The sequence below is a fragment of the Macrotis lagotis genome, chromosome 1 (assembly GCF_037893015.1).
Source record: "Macrotis lagotis isolate mMagLag1 chromosome 1, bilby.v1.9.chrom.fasta, whole genome shotgun sequence".
NCBI lineage: Eukaryota > Metazoa > Chordata > Mammalia > Peramelemorphia > Peramelidae > Macrotis > Macrotis lagotis.
In genome coordinates, this window is record NC_133658.1 from 835,469,870 (window position 1) to 835,486,650 (window position 16,781).

The window sequence follows — 16,781 nt, forward strand, 5'->3', positions numbered from 1 at the left end:
AGAGAGGCGGCCCCGCCCCCGACCCGGGAGGGGGACCGGTAGGCGGGGGTCTGGGGGCGGCTCCCGGCCCCTCCCCCAGCCTCCGCCCGCCCCTGCCCCCGCCCCGTCCATCCGGTTATAAGGTGCGGCCGCCGCGCTCGGCGGGACAGCGGGACCGAGACTGGGCGGGTGGGACTGGGCTAGACGGGACGGGACGGGACTGGGCAGCCCAGCTCTCCGACTCCTCCCTCTGCGCCTCGGCCTCCCGGCCGCTGCCCCCCGCCCCGCTCCATCCACCAGTCCGTCTGCGGGCGCCCCCTCCTCCAGGCAGCCCTCCTGCCCGCGCCGCGCGCCCATGGATTACTCCTACCTCAACTCCTACGACTCCTGTGTGGCCGCCATGGAGTCCGCCTACGGCGACTTCAGCCCCTGCGGCCAGGCCGGCGCCTTCCAGTACAGCCCCCTGGGGCGGCCTGCCTTCAGCGCCGCAGCCGCAGCGGGGCCCGCCTGCCCCGGCCTTGCCTCGCCTCCCTGCGGCCTGGGCGCCCTGCGGGATCACCAGCCCGCACCCTACTCCACAGGTGAGCAGCTGTCCCGGGGTCGGGATGGGAGCCATCTAAGGGAAGGGGACACGGTTGGGGCCCAGGAGCCTGGCCCAAGGCTTGGCCAAGATCCTCCGAGTGGCACCCTGGGAGAACCCTGGGGATGGAGATGGGGACCAGGGTATGGAAATGGGACCGGAGAGGCCTGAAGTGCACAGAGGAGACAGAAGGACCAGAGAGGGATCTTAGAAACCAAGAGACCAGTGGCAGTCAGCGAAAGGAGACGGGAAAGGGGCAAAAAGAGAGGTAAACAAACCTGGGAATGAGCAGAGGAGATGGAGACATTGAGGTGGGCACAGAAAATGGAGATGCGGTAACCACGATGTCGGGGAGAAGGGATGTAGATGTTTGGGGAGGAAGAAAGAAAGATAAGGAAGGTGACCCCCCTCCCATAAGACCTGGATATCGGACCAAAGTGATCAGAGACGTGGATGTAAGGATGCAAAGCCAGACTGAAGAGATGGGGAGATACAGGCCAGTAAGGATAGATGAAGATGGGAGAAGTAGAAGATGTGGGTACCAGACCAGATGGCTAGAATATATGAGGATGTGAGGATAAAGACAGATGAAAGAGATAAATGAGAGACCAAAGATATGGCTCATATACTATTCAGGGGCCTTTGATACCAAAGATTAATATACAGGAAGAAATCTGGGGGGGGGGGGGGGAGCGAGGATAAGGGCACCAGAAGGGAAGGTGGGAATGAATATAAAAAGGGAGACTTGGGAACCAGAAAATTAGGGGACATCTAGAGGTGATGGGAATATTAGGAAAGAGAGAATTATGGAAAGGAAGTGATGTGGGGATCAAGAACGATAAGGATATGGGAATTAGGGGAAGAAGATCTGGATGGTGCTGAGGGGGAAAAATGGGAATACCAGAAAAGAGATGGGTATACAGGTGAGGACCAGCGAGAGATGGTGAGGGTGTGAAGACCTGTAGACGAGAGAGGAGAAATGAAGAAATTTCTCTGGCAGAGAAATGAAGAAATATGGGAACCATGAAAGAGGAGGGAAAGACAGGTACTAGAGAGGGGAGATCAGGAGGTCATGTGAGAATAGAAGAAATGATGTGCCTGTGGGAACAGATTTGTCTAGGCTGGGCTGGATACTAGATTTTAAGCACTGAGACTCTGAGAAAGAGTGGGATGGAGGTAAAAAAAGTGGCTTTTTGGTAAAGGAATGGGGAGACCAAAAGACAGTAGGTGCATTGGAGTGAGAAGCATGCTAGAGATATGGATAAAGAAATGGAGTGGAAACCTGAAACCTAAATAGGGGAAGGGTTAAGAAGGAATAGAGGACTAGATGTGGAAGTGTAGGATGGAGAAAGCTACAGAGACTAGAGCTAGGGTGGAGTGAGGACTCCGGGAGGAGGGGTAGGAGCAAGAAGGAAAAGGGATAGAGAAAAACTGAAAAGAGGAGGATGGCAAAGAAGACAGCAGGACTGGAGAAACAGAGTCAAAGAGATGCAAAAATAGGGGAGACGATGATGGGAGCCTGAGGAAACAGGTGGAAGAACGAAAATCAGGAGAGGATGGAAGAAAAGGAGAATGGAATCATGGACCAGAGATGACAGGAATGGGGATTTAGGATAAGGACCATAGGACAGGAGAACAAGCTAACAAAACAGGAACAGGGGCCAGAAGAATTGAGGCAATGTTAGAGTATTTGGGGGGCAAGGTCAAAGCGAGAAACTTCTGGGGGAAAAGAAGGGGAGAAAGGACAAGGAGGGAGTAAATGGGGAAATGACAGTTGAAAGATGTGTATTAGTGACCAGATCTTATCCCAGAACAAAACGTCAGCAAACATTAAATTTAATCCCCCTCATTTTTTTTTCAAGGGGCAGAAACTAAGGCCTAGGGAAGGGTAGGGATTTGCCTGAATTCACATAGTAAGTTAGTATCACAACCTAGAACCCATCTACCTCAAAGTTCCACGTTCTTGTTGCCACTGGAATCAGTCCAAGAGAGGTCATGAATGAGGCTGCAAAGTGATCTGGAGGGGAGAGGTGGGGAGCAGGGCAGAGTGAGCTGCTGGAGGGAATGGAAGCAGCCAGGGTCAGACCTAAATGGGAAGGACAGACAGAAAGAGGAAAGCAGAAGGGCTCCAGTAGCAGTGGAGATGAAGACAGGTTAAGTCAAAGCTGGCCAGATCTGAGGGAGGGATTCCAGAGGGCAGGTTGAGGGAGGGGGAATGGGAAAGGTCCTGGGATGTAGGAAATGTGAGAAGGGAGTAAGGGAGAGGAAGGATTCTAACCTGCACCCTTCACCCTAATTCTGATGGGAACGGCTCCTGCCATTGTTATAGTTACACACACACACACACACACACACACACACACACACACACACACACACACATTCCCCAGGCACCTGAGATCAGAGAAAGGCAGAAAAGAAACAGAATGTGAGATGAAAAGATGAGAAGACATGGAGAGAAAGGGAGCAGGAGAGAAGGAGAAATGGAGAAAGTTGAGAAGACTAGGAGAGATGCTGATAGGAGAGAGCTGGAGAGATGAAGAGCCAGGAATTTAGCCTGTCCCATCCCCCCCTCACCTCCTCACTTTCTCCCCATACCTTTCCCTACCTAGGAAATTTGCTTTTCCTTATCTCTTAATGTCTCTCATGCCTATCCTCTATTCTATTTCTAATCCCCCCCCCATCCTTTACTTCTCCATATCACTCCCTCTGAATTCTATCTTTGTGACTCCTCTTTTGCCCAGTTTCTTTTTCCATCTTCTGTTTTTCTCATCTTTCCATTTTTCTTTCCTTCTCATTTGTCTCCCTATTTCTGTGTCTCACTTCTTCCCATCTCATTTTCAAAGTCTCTCTTCAATTACTCTCTCTTTTCGTTGTCTCTCCTTATCTCCCCATATTTCTTCTCTTTCAGATTCTCCATGTATTTTTGCTCTCTACTCTCTTCTCTCTCCCCTATGCATTAGTCTTTGTAACTTTTCCATCTCATTTTCCTTCTCTGTCTCCTGTTCTTTTCTCTTTTCCCCCATCCTTTACTCTTTTCCTTCTCTCCTATCTTTTCTCATTACTAATCTCGTTTCTCCTCTATCTCCACATCTCGTCTTTTTTAATGTCTCTTTCTCCATTCCCCATATCTCATAGTCTCTTTCCTTTTCATCTTCATTTCTTCATCTCATCTTTCTATATCTCTCCATTTTGCTATCTCTCCTCTCTCCCATGCCTTTCTGTGCCTTTTTCTTTGTTTCCTCACCTCTCCTCTCTCCTTTTCTCTTCTTGTTCTCTGTCTCTCTTCTCATCTGTCTATTTCTCTCTTCTATATGTTTATTTCTTTATCTCTTCATCTTGATCTCCTTATCCCTTGCCTCAGTCTCCTCCCTACCATCTCTTTCCTCAGGCCTCAAATAACCTTGTCTCTCTCCTCTGTCTCCACATCACTTCATCTCTGTCCCCATCTATACATATCTATCTCTCCTTAATTTTCTCTTCCTCCTGATTTCTTCCCTTCATCGATGTAGAGATCCTCTTTTCCTCTTTTCTCCATTGTCTATCTCAATTCCATCTCTCTTCTCTTTTCTTCATTTCTCACTGCCTCTCTCCAGTCTTAAATCTCTGTATCTGTCTCTTCTATCATTTTATCTCCACATTTCGTTTCTCTCCATATTCTCCTCCTCTTCACTTGCCATCTCTCCATATATCTCTTCTTTCCTATGTCTCCTTTCCCCATTTCTCATTTCTCTGAGTCTCTTTCCTTTCCATTTATATTTCATCTCTTTCTTCCTCTCATCTCTCTTTCTCTCCATTTGTTATATCTCCTTTCTTCCACATCTTTCTGTACCTTTTTCTTCCATCTGTTTGTATCCCTTGTCTCCCTACCCTTTCGTTTCATTTCTCTATCCTCATAAATATCTCCTCTCTCTCTCTCTCTCTCTCTCTCTCTCTCTCTCTCTCTCTCTCTCTCTCTCTCTCTCTCTCACCTCTTGTCTCTCTTTTCTCTATCTCTCCTTTCTTTCCATAATTGGATTCTTTCCTCATATTTATGGCTCATGCCTTATCTGTGTCTCACCTCATCTCTCGTTCCCTTCTCTGTCTCCCTGCTTTCTCTCATTCCCTCTGCTTTGTGTGTTTTTATAACTATCCTTCAACCTGTTTCTCCTTGTCTTTTCTCTTTATTTCCCCATCTGTCTCTCTCTCTTCTTTCCTTCTTATCATCTACATTTCTTTTCTCCTTCCCATCTGTCTCTTCTTTTCCTGTGTGTCTCTCCTTTATCTCTCCTCTTCATTTGTCTTTCTATGTCTTTTCTCTTTATAAATGTCTTTCTATCTTTCCTATCCCCATCTTTTTGTGTCTCTCTTGTCATCCTGCCACTTTGCTTCTTCCCTTTCCTCATGTCTTTATTCTGTCCCTGTTTCCTCTTTCTCTCTTTCTCCTATTTCTCCCTTCCTCTCTTATCCTCTTCATATCTCTTTTCTCCCCATTTCCCCATGTCTTTTTCTCCTCTTTCTGATTTTCTTTGTATCTCTCCCTTTTTCTCCATCTCTCTCCCCTCTCTTGTCAGCATCTCATCTCGCATCTCTCCTTTTTCCTAATCTCTCCATGTCCCACCTCCTATCTCTATTTCTCTAGTTGCCATGCCTCTCTTCTCTTTCACAGTGACTCATATTTTTCCCTAACTCTCCTCTGAATGATCTCTTCTTGTCTCCCTCCCTGAGTATCTCTTTCTCTATCTCTATCTCTTTTATGCTTTTCCCCCTCTCTCAATATTTGTTTCCTCTTCTCTTCTCATCTCTCCCCCTGTCTTTTTTGCTTTGGCCCCAACTGTGTCTTTCTTCCCTCCCTGTTTATCTCTGGTGTTCCCTGTCTCTGAGTCACTCCTCAACCTCATCTCTGTCTCAACCCCACTCTGTCTCTCCTATCCCTTGTCTCCCTTCTCTCCACGCCTCTTCTCTCTCTCTCCATCTCTCTCCATCTCTCCCTTGTCTTTTTTTGCTTTGGCAACAACTGTGTCTCTCTTCCCTCCCTGTTTATCTCTGACGTTCCCTCTCCGAGTCTCTCATCGATCCCATCTCTTTCCCACGCCGTGTCTCTCCTGTCCCTCCGTGTCTCTCCCCTCTCCGTACGTCTCATCTGTCTGTGTCTCTCCTTCCCTATGTCTCCCCTCCAGTGCCGTACAAATTTTTCTCGGACCCGTCGGGGCTGAGCGAGAAACGCAAGCAGCGTCGGATCCGCACGACCTTCACAAGCTCCCAGCTCAAGGAATTGGAGCGAGTGTTTGCAGAGACCCATTATCCGGACATCTATACACGGGAGGAGCTGGCACTCAAGATCGATCTCACCGAGGCCCGAGTGCAGGTGCGGGAAACCCACCGGCTACGCCGGGGATGCGGGGTGGGGAGACGGGAGAAGGGGCAGGGGCTGGATGGAAACCCAGCACCGTGGCAGTCTCCTGAGGAGAAAACTCCCCATCGGTCCCGGCTGCCTCCCTGCGCTTCCACAGCTAGCGTCTATCAGGTCTCTACCCGCTAATCCGAAAACAGTCAGGGACCGGCGTCTGGAAACCAGGGAACCACTCCTCTCTACCTCACCTGTGCCAAGGGGTGCGGGACTGAGGAGAAGGGAAAGTGAGAAGTTTGGGAAGGTAAGGGGAAAGAGACAGAGGAGGATAGAAACAAGGGAACTGGAGAAGTGCAGAGCAAGGAGAGGCCGAGAGGAGGCTAGAGAAGAAGGGAGAGGGAAGGGGAAAGGGAGAGGAGCAGAGAAACCTAAATGGAGGTTGGGGAATGACTGGAGAAATGGAAGAGAAAGATGAAGGGAGAGAGATGGAGCAAGGATGGAGGCAATGGGGTGGGGAGGGAAGTTGGAGAGAGGATGGGAAAAGAGATAGGGGGGAAAAGATGAAGGGGTCTCCATGGGAGAAACAAAGGGTGAGGCAGAGAGAAATAGGAGGAAATAGAGAACAGGCAGAAAGAGGGAAAACATATTTGACATGTATAATAAATGTATGTGTGAAAATATTTCAGTGTTTCGGTGTTTACTGATAATTCTAAAGTGAAGGAAGAGCTAAGAGCTGAGAAGGATTAGAACAAGGAGCTGAGAGGAGAGCCAGAGTATGTGAAGAGGGAGGGGGAAATGAGGTAGCCCGAAGGATTAGGAAAGGAGAGATGAAAAAGAAGCCTAGGGAAGCTCCCTCTATGTCTCTTTAGTTCCCCTCCATCTAAAGGGGGGGGGGGGGAACTGGTTGAAAAACAGCTCCATCCTGACTCTGTTTCCCTAGCCACCACTTATATTTACAAACGAGAAATTACTTGGAAAGCACTTTAGATAGTAGGCACATAGTAGGAACTTAACAAATGATTCCTGCCTTCTGGTTTTCCCCCTTTCCCAGTCACTATGGCATCCAAGGAAGAAGAGATAGAAAGGGGGTGGTCCAAAACATTCGTTTCCTCCATCCTCCGGCTTTAATGCAGCAGAATCAGACTCTTCCTCACTCCTGTCCTCAAATCTCTCCAGTGCAAGTGAACCATTAGACATCTGCCTAGCACCCCCCGTGGACCAGATGGAAATTCTTTAATCACCCCCCATTCTTTTCCTCTCTTCTTCCCAGGTCTGGTTTCAGAATCGCAGGGCGAAGTTTCGGAAGCAAGAAAGGGCAGCCAGTGCCAAAGGCGCTGGGGGAGGGGCAGGTCCTCCGGGCACCAAGAAGGGGGAGACCCGATCCTCATCTGAGGATGATGAGTCCAAGGAGTCCAACTGCAGTCCGACACCAGACAGCACGGCCTCCCTGCCAGGCCCTGGGGGTCTAGCCAGCCCAAGTCCTAGCCTCAGCCTCAGCCTCAGCCCCAGCCCTGGTCTGCCCCCTGCCCCAGCCCCTGCCCCTCTCAAAGGGCCCCTGTGGGCTGGTGGGCCAGGGGGAGGAGGAGGTGGCCCCGGGGCACCCAGCCCTGCTGAGTTGCTCAAGGCCTGGCAGCCTGCAGAGCCAGGGCCCGGTCCCTTCTCTGGCGTCCTCTCCTCCTTCCACCGGAAAGCTCCAACCTCGGCCTCAGCCACTGCTGCCCTCAAAGCCAACCTCTTCTAACTGTGCTCCTCACCCCCTGCCCCAGCCTCCTGGGAGCTGCACAGCTGAGATGCTCCTGCTTCCTCTCCTTCCCAGATGGGGCGGGCAGTCACTGCCTTCCCTTCTGGGATCCTGTCATGGCCAGAGACATTGCCCTTCACTCCACTGAGATGTTCCTTTCCTCCCTTCTGTCACTGCCAGAGACCCCATTTCTACCTCCCCCAGGCATTTCCTTCCTGAGCTTCTCTTGGAATGAGAGAGAGCCCACTCCCTGTACCCTGCCCTGACAGATCTCTTTTTCTCTGAGGATCTGCCTCATTGAGACATCCACTTCTTCCCCCCCCCCCACCCCGACCTTGTGAGGATGATCTTGCCATAGTCAGAGATGACCCTTCTCTCAATGTGCCAATCAATGCCCCTTCCCACTCTCCCAAGACTACATCCCAAGCAGAGATGCTCCATGGCTGGAGGCCACCCTCTCCAAAGTATCCCTTTTCACACTCTGGGCACTATTGAGGCCAAAGATGTTTCTCTCTGGATGACCGAGGCCCGCTATCAGGACCTGGATATCAATGACAACCAGAGATACCACTTTCCTGCAATTCCCCATCCCAAACATCCACTATGTCTGGATACGCCCTCCCCTGGAGAAATAGGAGACTGCCCCATTTCTGGGGACTCCGTCCTCAGTGTTCAGTATGCCCTCCTCTGATTCCCCTTCTCCACTCCCTCCCCTAGTCCCTTGGGAAATTTCTTAAACCAGCCCAGCCCTCATGAAGTTGGGAAAAGGAGATACTCCGAAGTATGGTGTATGAGAAGGCACTATGGAGGGAGTCATCAACCACGGCTGGGCCCTTTCCTGGGCTCTGGAACTAGTAAGATGGATGCAGTGGCTCATCTACCACTAGGGCCAGAACCACTCTACGGGGGAAGAGGCTGCTGCCCAAAATGAGTCCTGACTCCTAGACAAGTGAACCCAGCTGAGAAGGACTTTAAAGACCATGAACCTTGCTCATTTTACAGAGGCAGAAAGGAAGGCTCAGAGAAGGGAAGGGAATTGCCCAAGGTCACATAGCTAGTAAGGAGCAGAACTGCCTGAACTCTTTGCTCTCATTTCCCAGGGTCATTCATGGGTTGGGTCAAGGGCAGGGAGGAAGGGTAATTGTTGCCCCAGACCAGGATCCCTAAAGGCCAGGCAAGGGCATAATTACTTTTTTTTTCTTCTGACTTTTGTTTTCCTTTCTAAAACTCATCTGTAATTTATTGAGATCAAATTCTGCTCAATTCAAATAAAATTAATTTATTGAAACCATTTCAGGTAACCCTAAGAAAGACAGGAGAGACTTAAGCTTTGAGCTCTATCCAAAGTGAAACTAGGAGGCTGCCTTATATCACCAAGCAGGGAGCACCAGAAATCCACTCTCCACATCAGTCAGGTGACCCTTGATTAAAATTGGTCTCTTTGGACAGATTATTAGCCTCTCCAGTATGGTAAAAATGCAATCTTGCTATAGGGGATAGTCCTTCCAAATTCCTCAGCCTAAAGGGCTTTATCAGGAAGGTATGATAGCCCCAAACTGGCTTTGTCCCAGGGTTAGATCCAGGTTAGGTTATTCTCCTATAGTTCAAGTCAGACATGACGGAAAAAACAAGGTAACTGGAGGCTAGAAAGGGAGAAAGAAGAGGGGAGAGAGAGAGAGAGCAGGGAGGCAGTACTACTCAGGTCTGTTGATAATCAAACCACAGATAGACTATTTTGTGTGGTTCTGGACCCCCAAATTTAGGACAACAGGTAGTTTGTCCATCAGAGGGTAACCAGGATGGGGAAAGAATTTGGAGGCTAGAACAAGAATGAAACTGGGGCTATTTGGCCCAAAGAAAGGAACCTGTGATAATTGTCTGGAAGTGTGGGAAGGGCTGTCAAATGGGTTTAGGGTGGGAAAAGGCAAATTTCTGACAAAGGGAAAACCCCCAAACAGAGCTGCTCTAAAGAGGTACAGCCTGGGCAGGCAATGGACTTCCTCTCACTATGGGTCTTGGAGCAGATGCAGGAAGAACCCTGGTCATCAGTTGGTAGGAGATTGGTAAGAAGGCAAGGTTGAGGGCTGAGGTTTGGTTCACCCCTCCTCTGACCACCCAGAGACAGGCTCCTCTGGGAGCCTACTGTCTTGCCCCTTTTCTGAGTTCTACGTTCTCTGGATCCTCCTCCCTCACTCTTTACCCCCCCCCCATTTCAGTGTGTCCCATTCCCTATTCAGACTCCTAGATCCAGAACAAAGAATTTTAAAGCTTGCTGGAAGATTAAAAAACCAGGCTTTCATTTTGTAGAAAGGGAAAGTGAAGTTTTGAATTTTCCTGCTTTTGGTGGGCATCCCAGATGAAGTGAGTGGGTTGCAGTGGATAAGCAAACAGGTCCTTTATTGTTGAGGGAGTTAGAGACTCAAAACATGCCCTAACTCCACACCCTCATAAAATAACATTAAAGTGTCCACACACATCCCTCTTTCCCTCCCACCTCCCACCCAGACGATTAAATTAACACAGAACCCTCCCTCCCCTCCCCCCCATGGCAGTGGGGACCCCAGCCCAGCCAAATGGGAGGAAGGGGATAGCTCCTTCATTTCTGTATGGGATGCCAGTCTGGGTGAGGACCTGACTGAGTGCTCCCTGTGGCTCAGGGGGTCCCTAAGATGAGGAGGGGAAAAATGTGAAATGTAACAAGGACCCCCTTGTACAGGTGCCCTTTGTCTGCTGGAGACAGGAGGGTCTGAACAGAAATCGGTCCTCCTCCAGCAGCCCCAATGAAGGGGGAGCATTCGGGGGACAAAACCTTGGACCAGTGTCTCCCTGGATTAAGCAGAAGAGCCTCAGAGTCTAAGGGGAGGAGAGAAAGTCAAAGCAGGAGTAGAGGGACACTGATTGGCCAACAAGGATGGAGTGCTCCACTGGGTAAGAAAGAGAGAGACCTGGAGAATTCTCCTCCCCTGAGGCTGGATCTCCCCAATAAAGAGGCAAAGGGAGACACTAGTAACTATGGCAACCATCCTCAGCAGTGAGTAAGGCAGAATGGGCAAGTTCCTTCATGACAGGGGCTTGGGGCAGAGGGGGAGGTCAAAGGGGACACACTGGGTGGTCGGGCCCTCCCAGGCTGGACCAGGGCCCTTGGAGCCTCGGCCCTTCAGACCAGGGCAGACTCAATCTTGGAAGGTCACTTGTTGTGCTGCAGGGAGTCCAGCAGGAGGCGTTTGTGAGCTGGGTCCTGGACTCCGGCCTCCTCCAAGTCCTCCTCAGTGATGTCACTGCAGGAACCAGGACCCGTCACTGAGCTGTCTCAATATTAATCCCTTACCCTGAGGGGGCCCCCTCCCCGTGCCTTGAAGCCCATGCAACCCCACCCCACCCCAACTCGCAGCTCTGGACCCCTCCCCCCTGCTCACCTGAGGAACTCCAGGTCATCCCATCCGTTATGAACCAGCCCCTCCTCATAGCATTCCAGGCCGAGGGCCCGAAGCCAAGCGCCCATGCTCCCCTCGCCCAGGCTGCCTGCCCGCCCACCCTGTGGGCATGGAGCCTGTGGACACACACCAAGCACTCTCAGGGTCCTGGTCTGTCCATAGCCAATTCCTCAACCTCCCCCATCCCCAATTAGACAGAGATACACAGAAGGGATGGGAGGAGAAGTAGGGGGTGGAATAAGACAAGACAGGAACAGAGGCAACATGGAGACAGGTGATGCTCCTGGTCAATAACTCAATTCAAGCAAACACTATGAAGCACCTACTCTGCAATGCCCCCTGTGTTTATCTGGGGGAATCAAAATTGAAAAAGAAATGTCCTTGCCCAATAAATTTAGTAGACTATGGGGAAGTAGAATATATTCATAAATAATTAAAATTCAAGGGGCCTCCTAGACCTGCTCCACGAGGCCTTCCTCCAGACTGAGAAGTCAACAGAAGCATGAAAGATTGGGGGTGGTGGGGAAATAGAATTCCTCTTGGCTCAGAGAATTAGTAAAAGCTTCAAGAAGGAAGTGGTACCTTAAAATAACAGATAAACTTCAACAAGCCCAGATGAGGGAAGAAGGTTTTTCAGGCATGGAGATGGCCTGGACAAATGGGCAGGGGTAGGATAGAAGATGAAAGCAAAGAGTCGAATTGGGTGGAAAATGGTATTCCATTTAAGAGACTGATGGGAAATAAGACTGGAGTCAGTCTGCGGAGCACCCTGAAGGCTAAAAATGTATCTTGTGGGTAATAGAGGGACACAAGTTTCTGAGATGAGAGAAGACCCAAGAGGTGATGCTAGATGCTATTTGGGTGGCAAAGTCAAAGGCCACTAACATTATGGCTAGCCAGGAACCCCCAGAGCCCATACACACACACACACACACACACACACACACACACACACACACACACACACCCCTCTATCTCCCCTGCCCCAGAATTATACACACACAAACCTCCTCCGCCAGGTCTTCCTGGATACTCTCTCGGATTCGAGATGGGGGGAAGCCAAGGGGACGGCCATAGTCTGGAGGAAGGCCTCGTGGAGGCAGGTCTAGGGGGCCCCCAATCAGTCCCCCTCTGGCCGGTCCAGCAGCATAATCAGCCTCACTCAATGTCTTGGCCATCTGTAGCACGGAGCAGGATCGGTCATCCCCACTGCTCACTTCCCCTAGGAAGGCACTGGCTGGTGAGGAGCTTGGAGGCAGTGGGGGTCGGGGGTGGGACTTAGGATTCAGTGGCCCCCTCATTTCAACCCCTCCCCGGCCCCGGCCCCCAGGGCCCACCACAGGCAGATCCAGACTAGCTGAGTCAGGCAGTGGTGGTGGAGGGAAGTCAGGGGGTGGCAAGGTGCCACCCTCTTCATCTGATGAGCTCCCCTCTCCTGCTCGAGGGGGCCGTCGTCGGCATGGTTGCAGGGGGGGCACTGTGATGGCCACCTTGTTCTTTGTAGCCGAAGGAGTAGGAACCTTGGCAGGAGGGGTGGGGGCAGGGGGGTCCAGGGGCAACAGCTGGTGTGGGACCCCTTCCAGGACATAGTAGGCTGGGTTATTGAAGCTATTCTTCATTGGGGGTGCAGTCATCCCCTCCGGTTCTGGAGCTCCTTCTGGCTTTGACCTGGGGATAGAAAGGATGGCTCAGTAGAGACTGGATTTGAGGGTAGATGAAGGCAACAGCATGATGAAGAGGGGAAAGGGATGACCTAGAAGTTAGGAGTCCTGTATTCTAGTTCCAACTGTCACTGATTCAAAGTGTGACTTTTCTCAGTGCTTAACACAATGCTAAGCACACAGTAGGTACCTAATACATGTTTACTGAATTAAATTGAATTGGGGAAGTTCCTTCACTTCTCTTTCCTCCTGAGGAAAATAAGGGAGCTGTGCTAAATGGTCCCTGAAGTTTGTTCCAATGAGGATTCTATTCTAAGACAACCCACAGCTGTAGAGGAAGTTGCATGGGGAGAGGCCTTTAACTCCAAGTGAAACCGGAGCCAAATTCATGTAGGGGACACTAGGAGCCAAAGGGAATGGAAACATGAGCCCTTTAATTATGGTAAGTAAGAGACTGCTGAGGAAAGCAGCCTGAAGACTTTTGTTGCCTTTCCAAGAAGGCATCTGACTCTAAAAGATTCCCAGTGAGTTATTTCTATTCAAGTTAGGAAAGGAAGCAGGATTAGATTAAGTAGTGATTGATAACAATAAATAGTAGTGAGAAAAGTCTAGGAGCTTGTCTATAGACAAAAAATCCAAGCATATATAAAAAGCAAGATTTATGTCTGTAAACTGAGCATCCTGTTTCAATTTAATTAGTACTAACATAAATGATATTTATACCTAGATATGCTGATATAGAATTCTATTTTTATTTTAAAAGGCAAAGCTAAGTGACAAATACTAATTCCTATTTATATAGTATCTTAAGTTCCTAAATATCCCTGTGAAGTAGGCAGGTAGTACAAGTCTTATTCCCATTTCATTGGTGTGAAAGGGCCCAAGGTCACATCGTTAATAAACACCAGAGCTTATTCCAATGCCAGTGCTCTGTCCACTAGACAACACTGTCTCCACTGTCTCCTTAGCCACAACCAGGGGAATCCTGGTTCTTTAAACCACAAAAGGCCCATTCATAGTCCACCGGGTGGAAACTTAGAAAAAACAGAGGAATACATTTTAAAAGGAAACATTAGCTTCTGTAGGGTTATCCCAACAAACCTCAAACTACAGAATGATGGCAAACAAAACTGGAGGCATAGGTAGGAGGAAGACCAGAAAAAGAAAAGGAAGAGATAGACGGATCACACAGCAAAGCTGGGAAAGAGCTTGGAATTCACTTAAACTATTCCTTTCATTTTATAGAGAAGAAAATGAGGAGATCTAAAGAGGAGAAGCTAAAGTAGGATTCCTAATCCTAGTCCCAGGATTTTGATTGCAAATCCAATGCCCTTTTTTGCCATATTCTACGATGCCTCAAATGGGGAGAATCCTTATCTGGGGGGGGAGGACCCTCACCTGGGAGTAGAAGGAGGATCCTCACGAGGTGCTCCACGAGGTGGTGCTGGAGGCCTTCCTGTGGGAGGTGGCTTCTCAGGCTCATCAAATAGCTTGGACAGAGGGCAGGAGGTCTCAGCAGGGCCTGGCTTTCGACTCCAAGACCTGAAAGGCAGGAGAGAGATTCAGGGGCAAGGGAAGAAAGGAGGGTTGGCCACAAAACTTGCCACTAGATCAGTCTTTTAAGTCTGCTTCCCTCTCCCTTACCTGTAGTCCTGACTGCCTCGGGACACAGATGGTGGTTTCCCCTTTGCTCCTGCTTCATCCTTGTCAACACTGATCCATTCTAGGGGAAATAGCAGGAGTTCAAGAGCATGGTCAGGACCCTAATAGCTAAGCAGCCACTGAGGGTCTGCCTCAGATTTCTTAGTCCCATGTTGCTCTGCCCTCCCAGAACTAAAGTCTTCCTCTGATCAGAGTCTCCCACCCACAACCCTGGTAGTGCCCCCACCGTAGAGCCGCTCCCGGGTGCCTAGCCTTTCAGCTGGCACCCGCACCTTCATGGAGCCTCTGATGTTCCCCGTTTCTTCTCCGCGGTGGGATAAGAAAGTCAAGAACTGTTGAGTTGTGCTTCCAATCATGGACTTGAGGGCAATCACACACTCGCCTAGGAGTTGGACAAAGAGGTTTAGATTCTGTGCTCCTTTCCCACCCCTATCCACCAGTCTCAGACTTCCCCAGTCCAAACCTTGCCCTAGAAACCGCATCCTCCTTCCCTCCCTCAAAGATGCACACATCCCAGAAACCTTTGCCCAGAGACCTCAGCTTCTTAATGTTCTTCTCCCTTCTTCCAGAGATTACTATCCATCCCTTCTGCCAGAGGGTTCTCCTCTCCCCTTTTTCCAACTTCCTTAGAAATCCTTTCCTCTCTGCCCCCACCAAGATATGCCACACCCCTTGCCCCTCACCATAGGACTCATATCCATCCAGGGATTTAACGGTCAGCAACAGGTGCTGATCCTGCAAGTATTCAATCTCTGACAGGATCGGCTTCAGCTGGGGGAGAGGTGATGGGAGAGACAGATAACACCATGGACAGTGACTCCTCACACATTGCCCCCCATGCATACAACTGCTCCTCCATCAACCAATAGAAATACAACAATCTCTTTCATGTGTGGTGAGACCAAACATACCTACGGAGGTACTCACATGTCCAAAAGGGAACATTTATCAATACCTACTAGGTGGTAAGTGTTTTACAAATACAATCTCATTTGACCCTCACAACGAGCCTGAAAAGTACTTCCCAATGCCAGCATCCTATTTTCTAGTTGAGAAAACTGAGGCAGAGGATAAATGACTTGCCCAAAGTATCTGAGGCCATATTTAAGCTCAGGAATCTCTTCACTGCATCATCTACCCCACTCTAGAAAAAGCTAGGGTCACACCACTGACACCAATATACCCTCCAACACAGACCCTCCTCCGAGACATATCACAACCATTAGACAGTGAGCTCCCCTCAGTCCCTCCTCTTGAGGATCATCAAGTCTGACTCCCTCCTTTTATGGATGGGAAAACTGAGGCACTGAAAGGTGAAATGATTTACAAAGGTAGGCAATGTCAGTCCCTTGTTTTGAGCATTCTCTTCTATTAATGAAACCGAAAATGGATCAAGCTATTTTAGCTGTCAAATCACGCTGCTGACTCACATAAGGTTCACTTACTTCTTTCACTCTGGTAAACCCATCTTCAAGTTTTACATTTATGTCTTATGACATTTCATCTTATTCAGGCACTATAGCTAGTATAAAAACATCTAGATAGTTCTAGAATTTTGTCAGGAAATAAAACTCAAGTTCATCAGCCTATAATTTCAAAAAATAAAAATACCTTTTTCCTCCTTTTTGAAGGAGGAATTTACCCATCTTCACTATAACATGTCCATTTTTTTCTATCTCCTAAATACAATCATATAATACCTCCAACCAAACACACACACACACACACACACACACACACCAGATGACACAATAAGATCAAGAAAACCTGAGTTCAAATCTAGTCTCACTTACTAGCTGGGTGTTTTGGGCAAATCACTTAATCTCTGTCTCAGTTTCCTCATCTATAAAATGGGGTAATAACAGTATATTTCCTGTGATTGCTGTGAGGATCAAATGGAGAATATTTGTCAAGTTCTTTGCAAACCTTAAAGCTATTATTACATACCCCCCCAGACCCATTTCCTTCTATCTCAGTTTCAAGCCCTCTTCCCTCCCTGCCCTCCCCAACAAGGAGTCTCACCGTGGGCAACTGTCTTGAGGACCACTGAACCTTGAGGAAGTTGATGTTGTCACTGCTCTGGGCATCATTCTCAAAACTCTTTTTGTATTCTGGAAAAGGGAGAAGAGGGTCTCACTAAATGCTCCACAATCCTCTCCTGCCCTTATTCTACCCAAGTGAGATCCATGGCATTGCCTCTTCCCACCATCCCTCTTTTCCCAGATCTGACCTTCTAGGCAAGTAGAGTAAAATTCAATGAAGAACTTGGTGCGGCTGGCAGTTTTGACTATGGCTTCCACACTCTCAAATTCAATGTAAGCCTGATCTGATGGCTTGGAGAGTCCTAAACCAGAGGGAAGAGGGGTAAGGGGAAAGGGCAGGTGAAGAGAGACAA

At 49.2% G+C, this 16,781-nt stretch overlaps 2 protein-coding genes across 2 annotated transcripts in view; one reads left to right on the forward strand and one right to left on the reverse strand.

Moving 5' to 3' along the window:
- The first annotated feature begins 334 nt into the window (after positions 1 to 334).
- PHOX2A (paired like homeobox 2A) lies at positions 335 to 7,629 on the forward strand. The gene is made up of 3 exons (XM_074217309.1): positions 335 to 560; positions 5,719 to 5,906; positions 7,159 to 7,629. The coding sequence occupies exons 1-3, from the start codon at positions 335 to 337 to the stop codon at positions 7,627 to 7,629; spliced, it is 885 nt and encodes a 294-aa protein (XP_074073410.1).
- A 2,524-nt stretch (positions 7,630 to 10,153) lies between these two features.
- INPPL1 (inositol polyphosphate phosphatase like 1) overlaps positions 10,154 to 16,781 on the reverse strand; it is a 31,967-nt gene continuing 25,339 nt past the window's right edge. The window contains exons 20-28 of the mRNA XM_074217308.1: positions 16,617 to 16,730; positions 16,409 to 16,497; positions 15,070 to 15,157; positions 14,613 to 14,768; positions 14,369 to 14,447; positions 14,123 to 14,266; positions 12,071 to 12,731; positions 11,046 to 11,179; positions 10,154 to 10,907 (exon numbers count right to left, since the gene is read on the reverse strand). Of these exons, the coding sequence (XP_074073409.1) occupies positions 10,817 to 10,907; positions 11,046 to 11,179; positions 12,071 to 12,731; positions 14,123 to 14,266; positions 14,369 to 14,447; positions 14,613 to 14,768; positions 15,070 to 15,157; positions 16,409 to 16,497; positions 16,617 to 16,730 (1,556 nt within the window). The 3' untranslated portion in view covers positions 10,154 to 10,816. The remainder of the gene's footprint in view (positions 10,908 to 11,045; positions 11,180 to 12,070; positions 12,732 to 14,122; positions 14,267 to 14,368; positions 14,448 to 14,612; positions 14,769 to 15,069; positions 15,158 to 16,408; positions 16,498 to 16,616; positions 16,731 to 16,781) is intronic.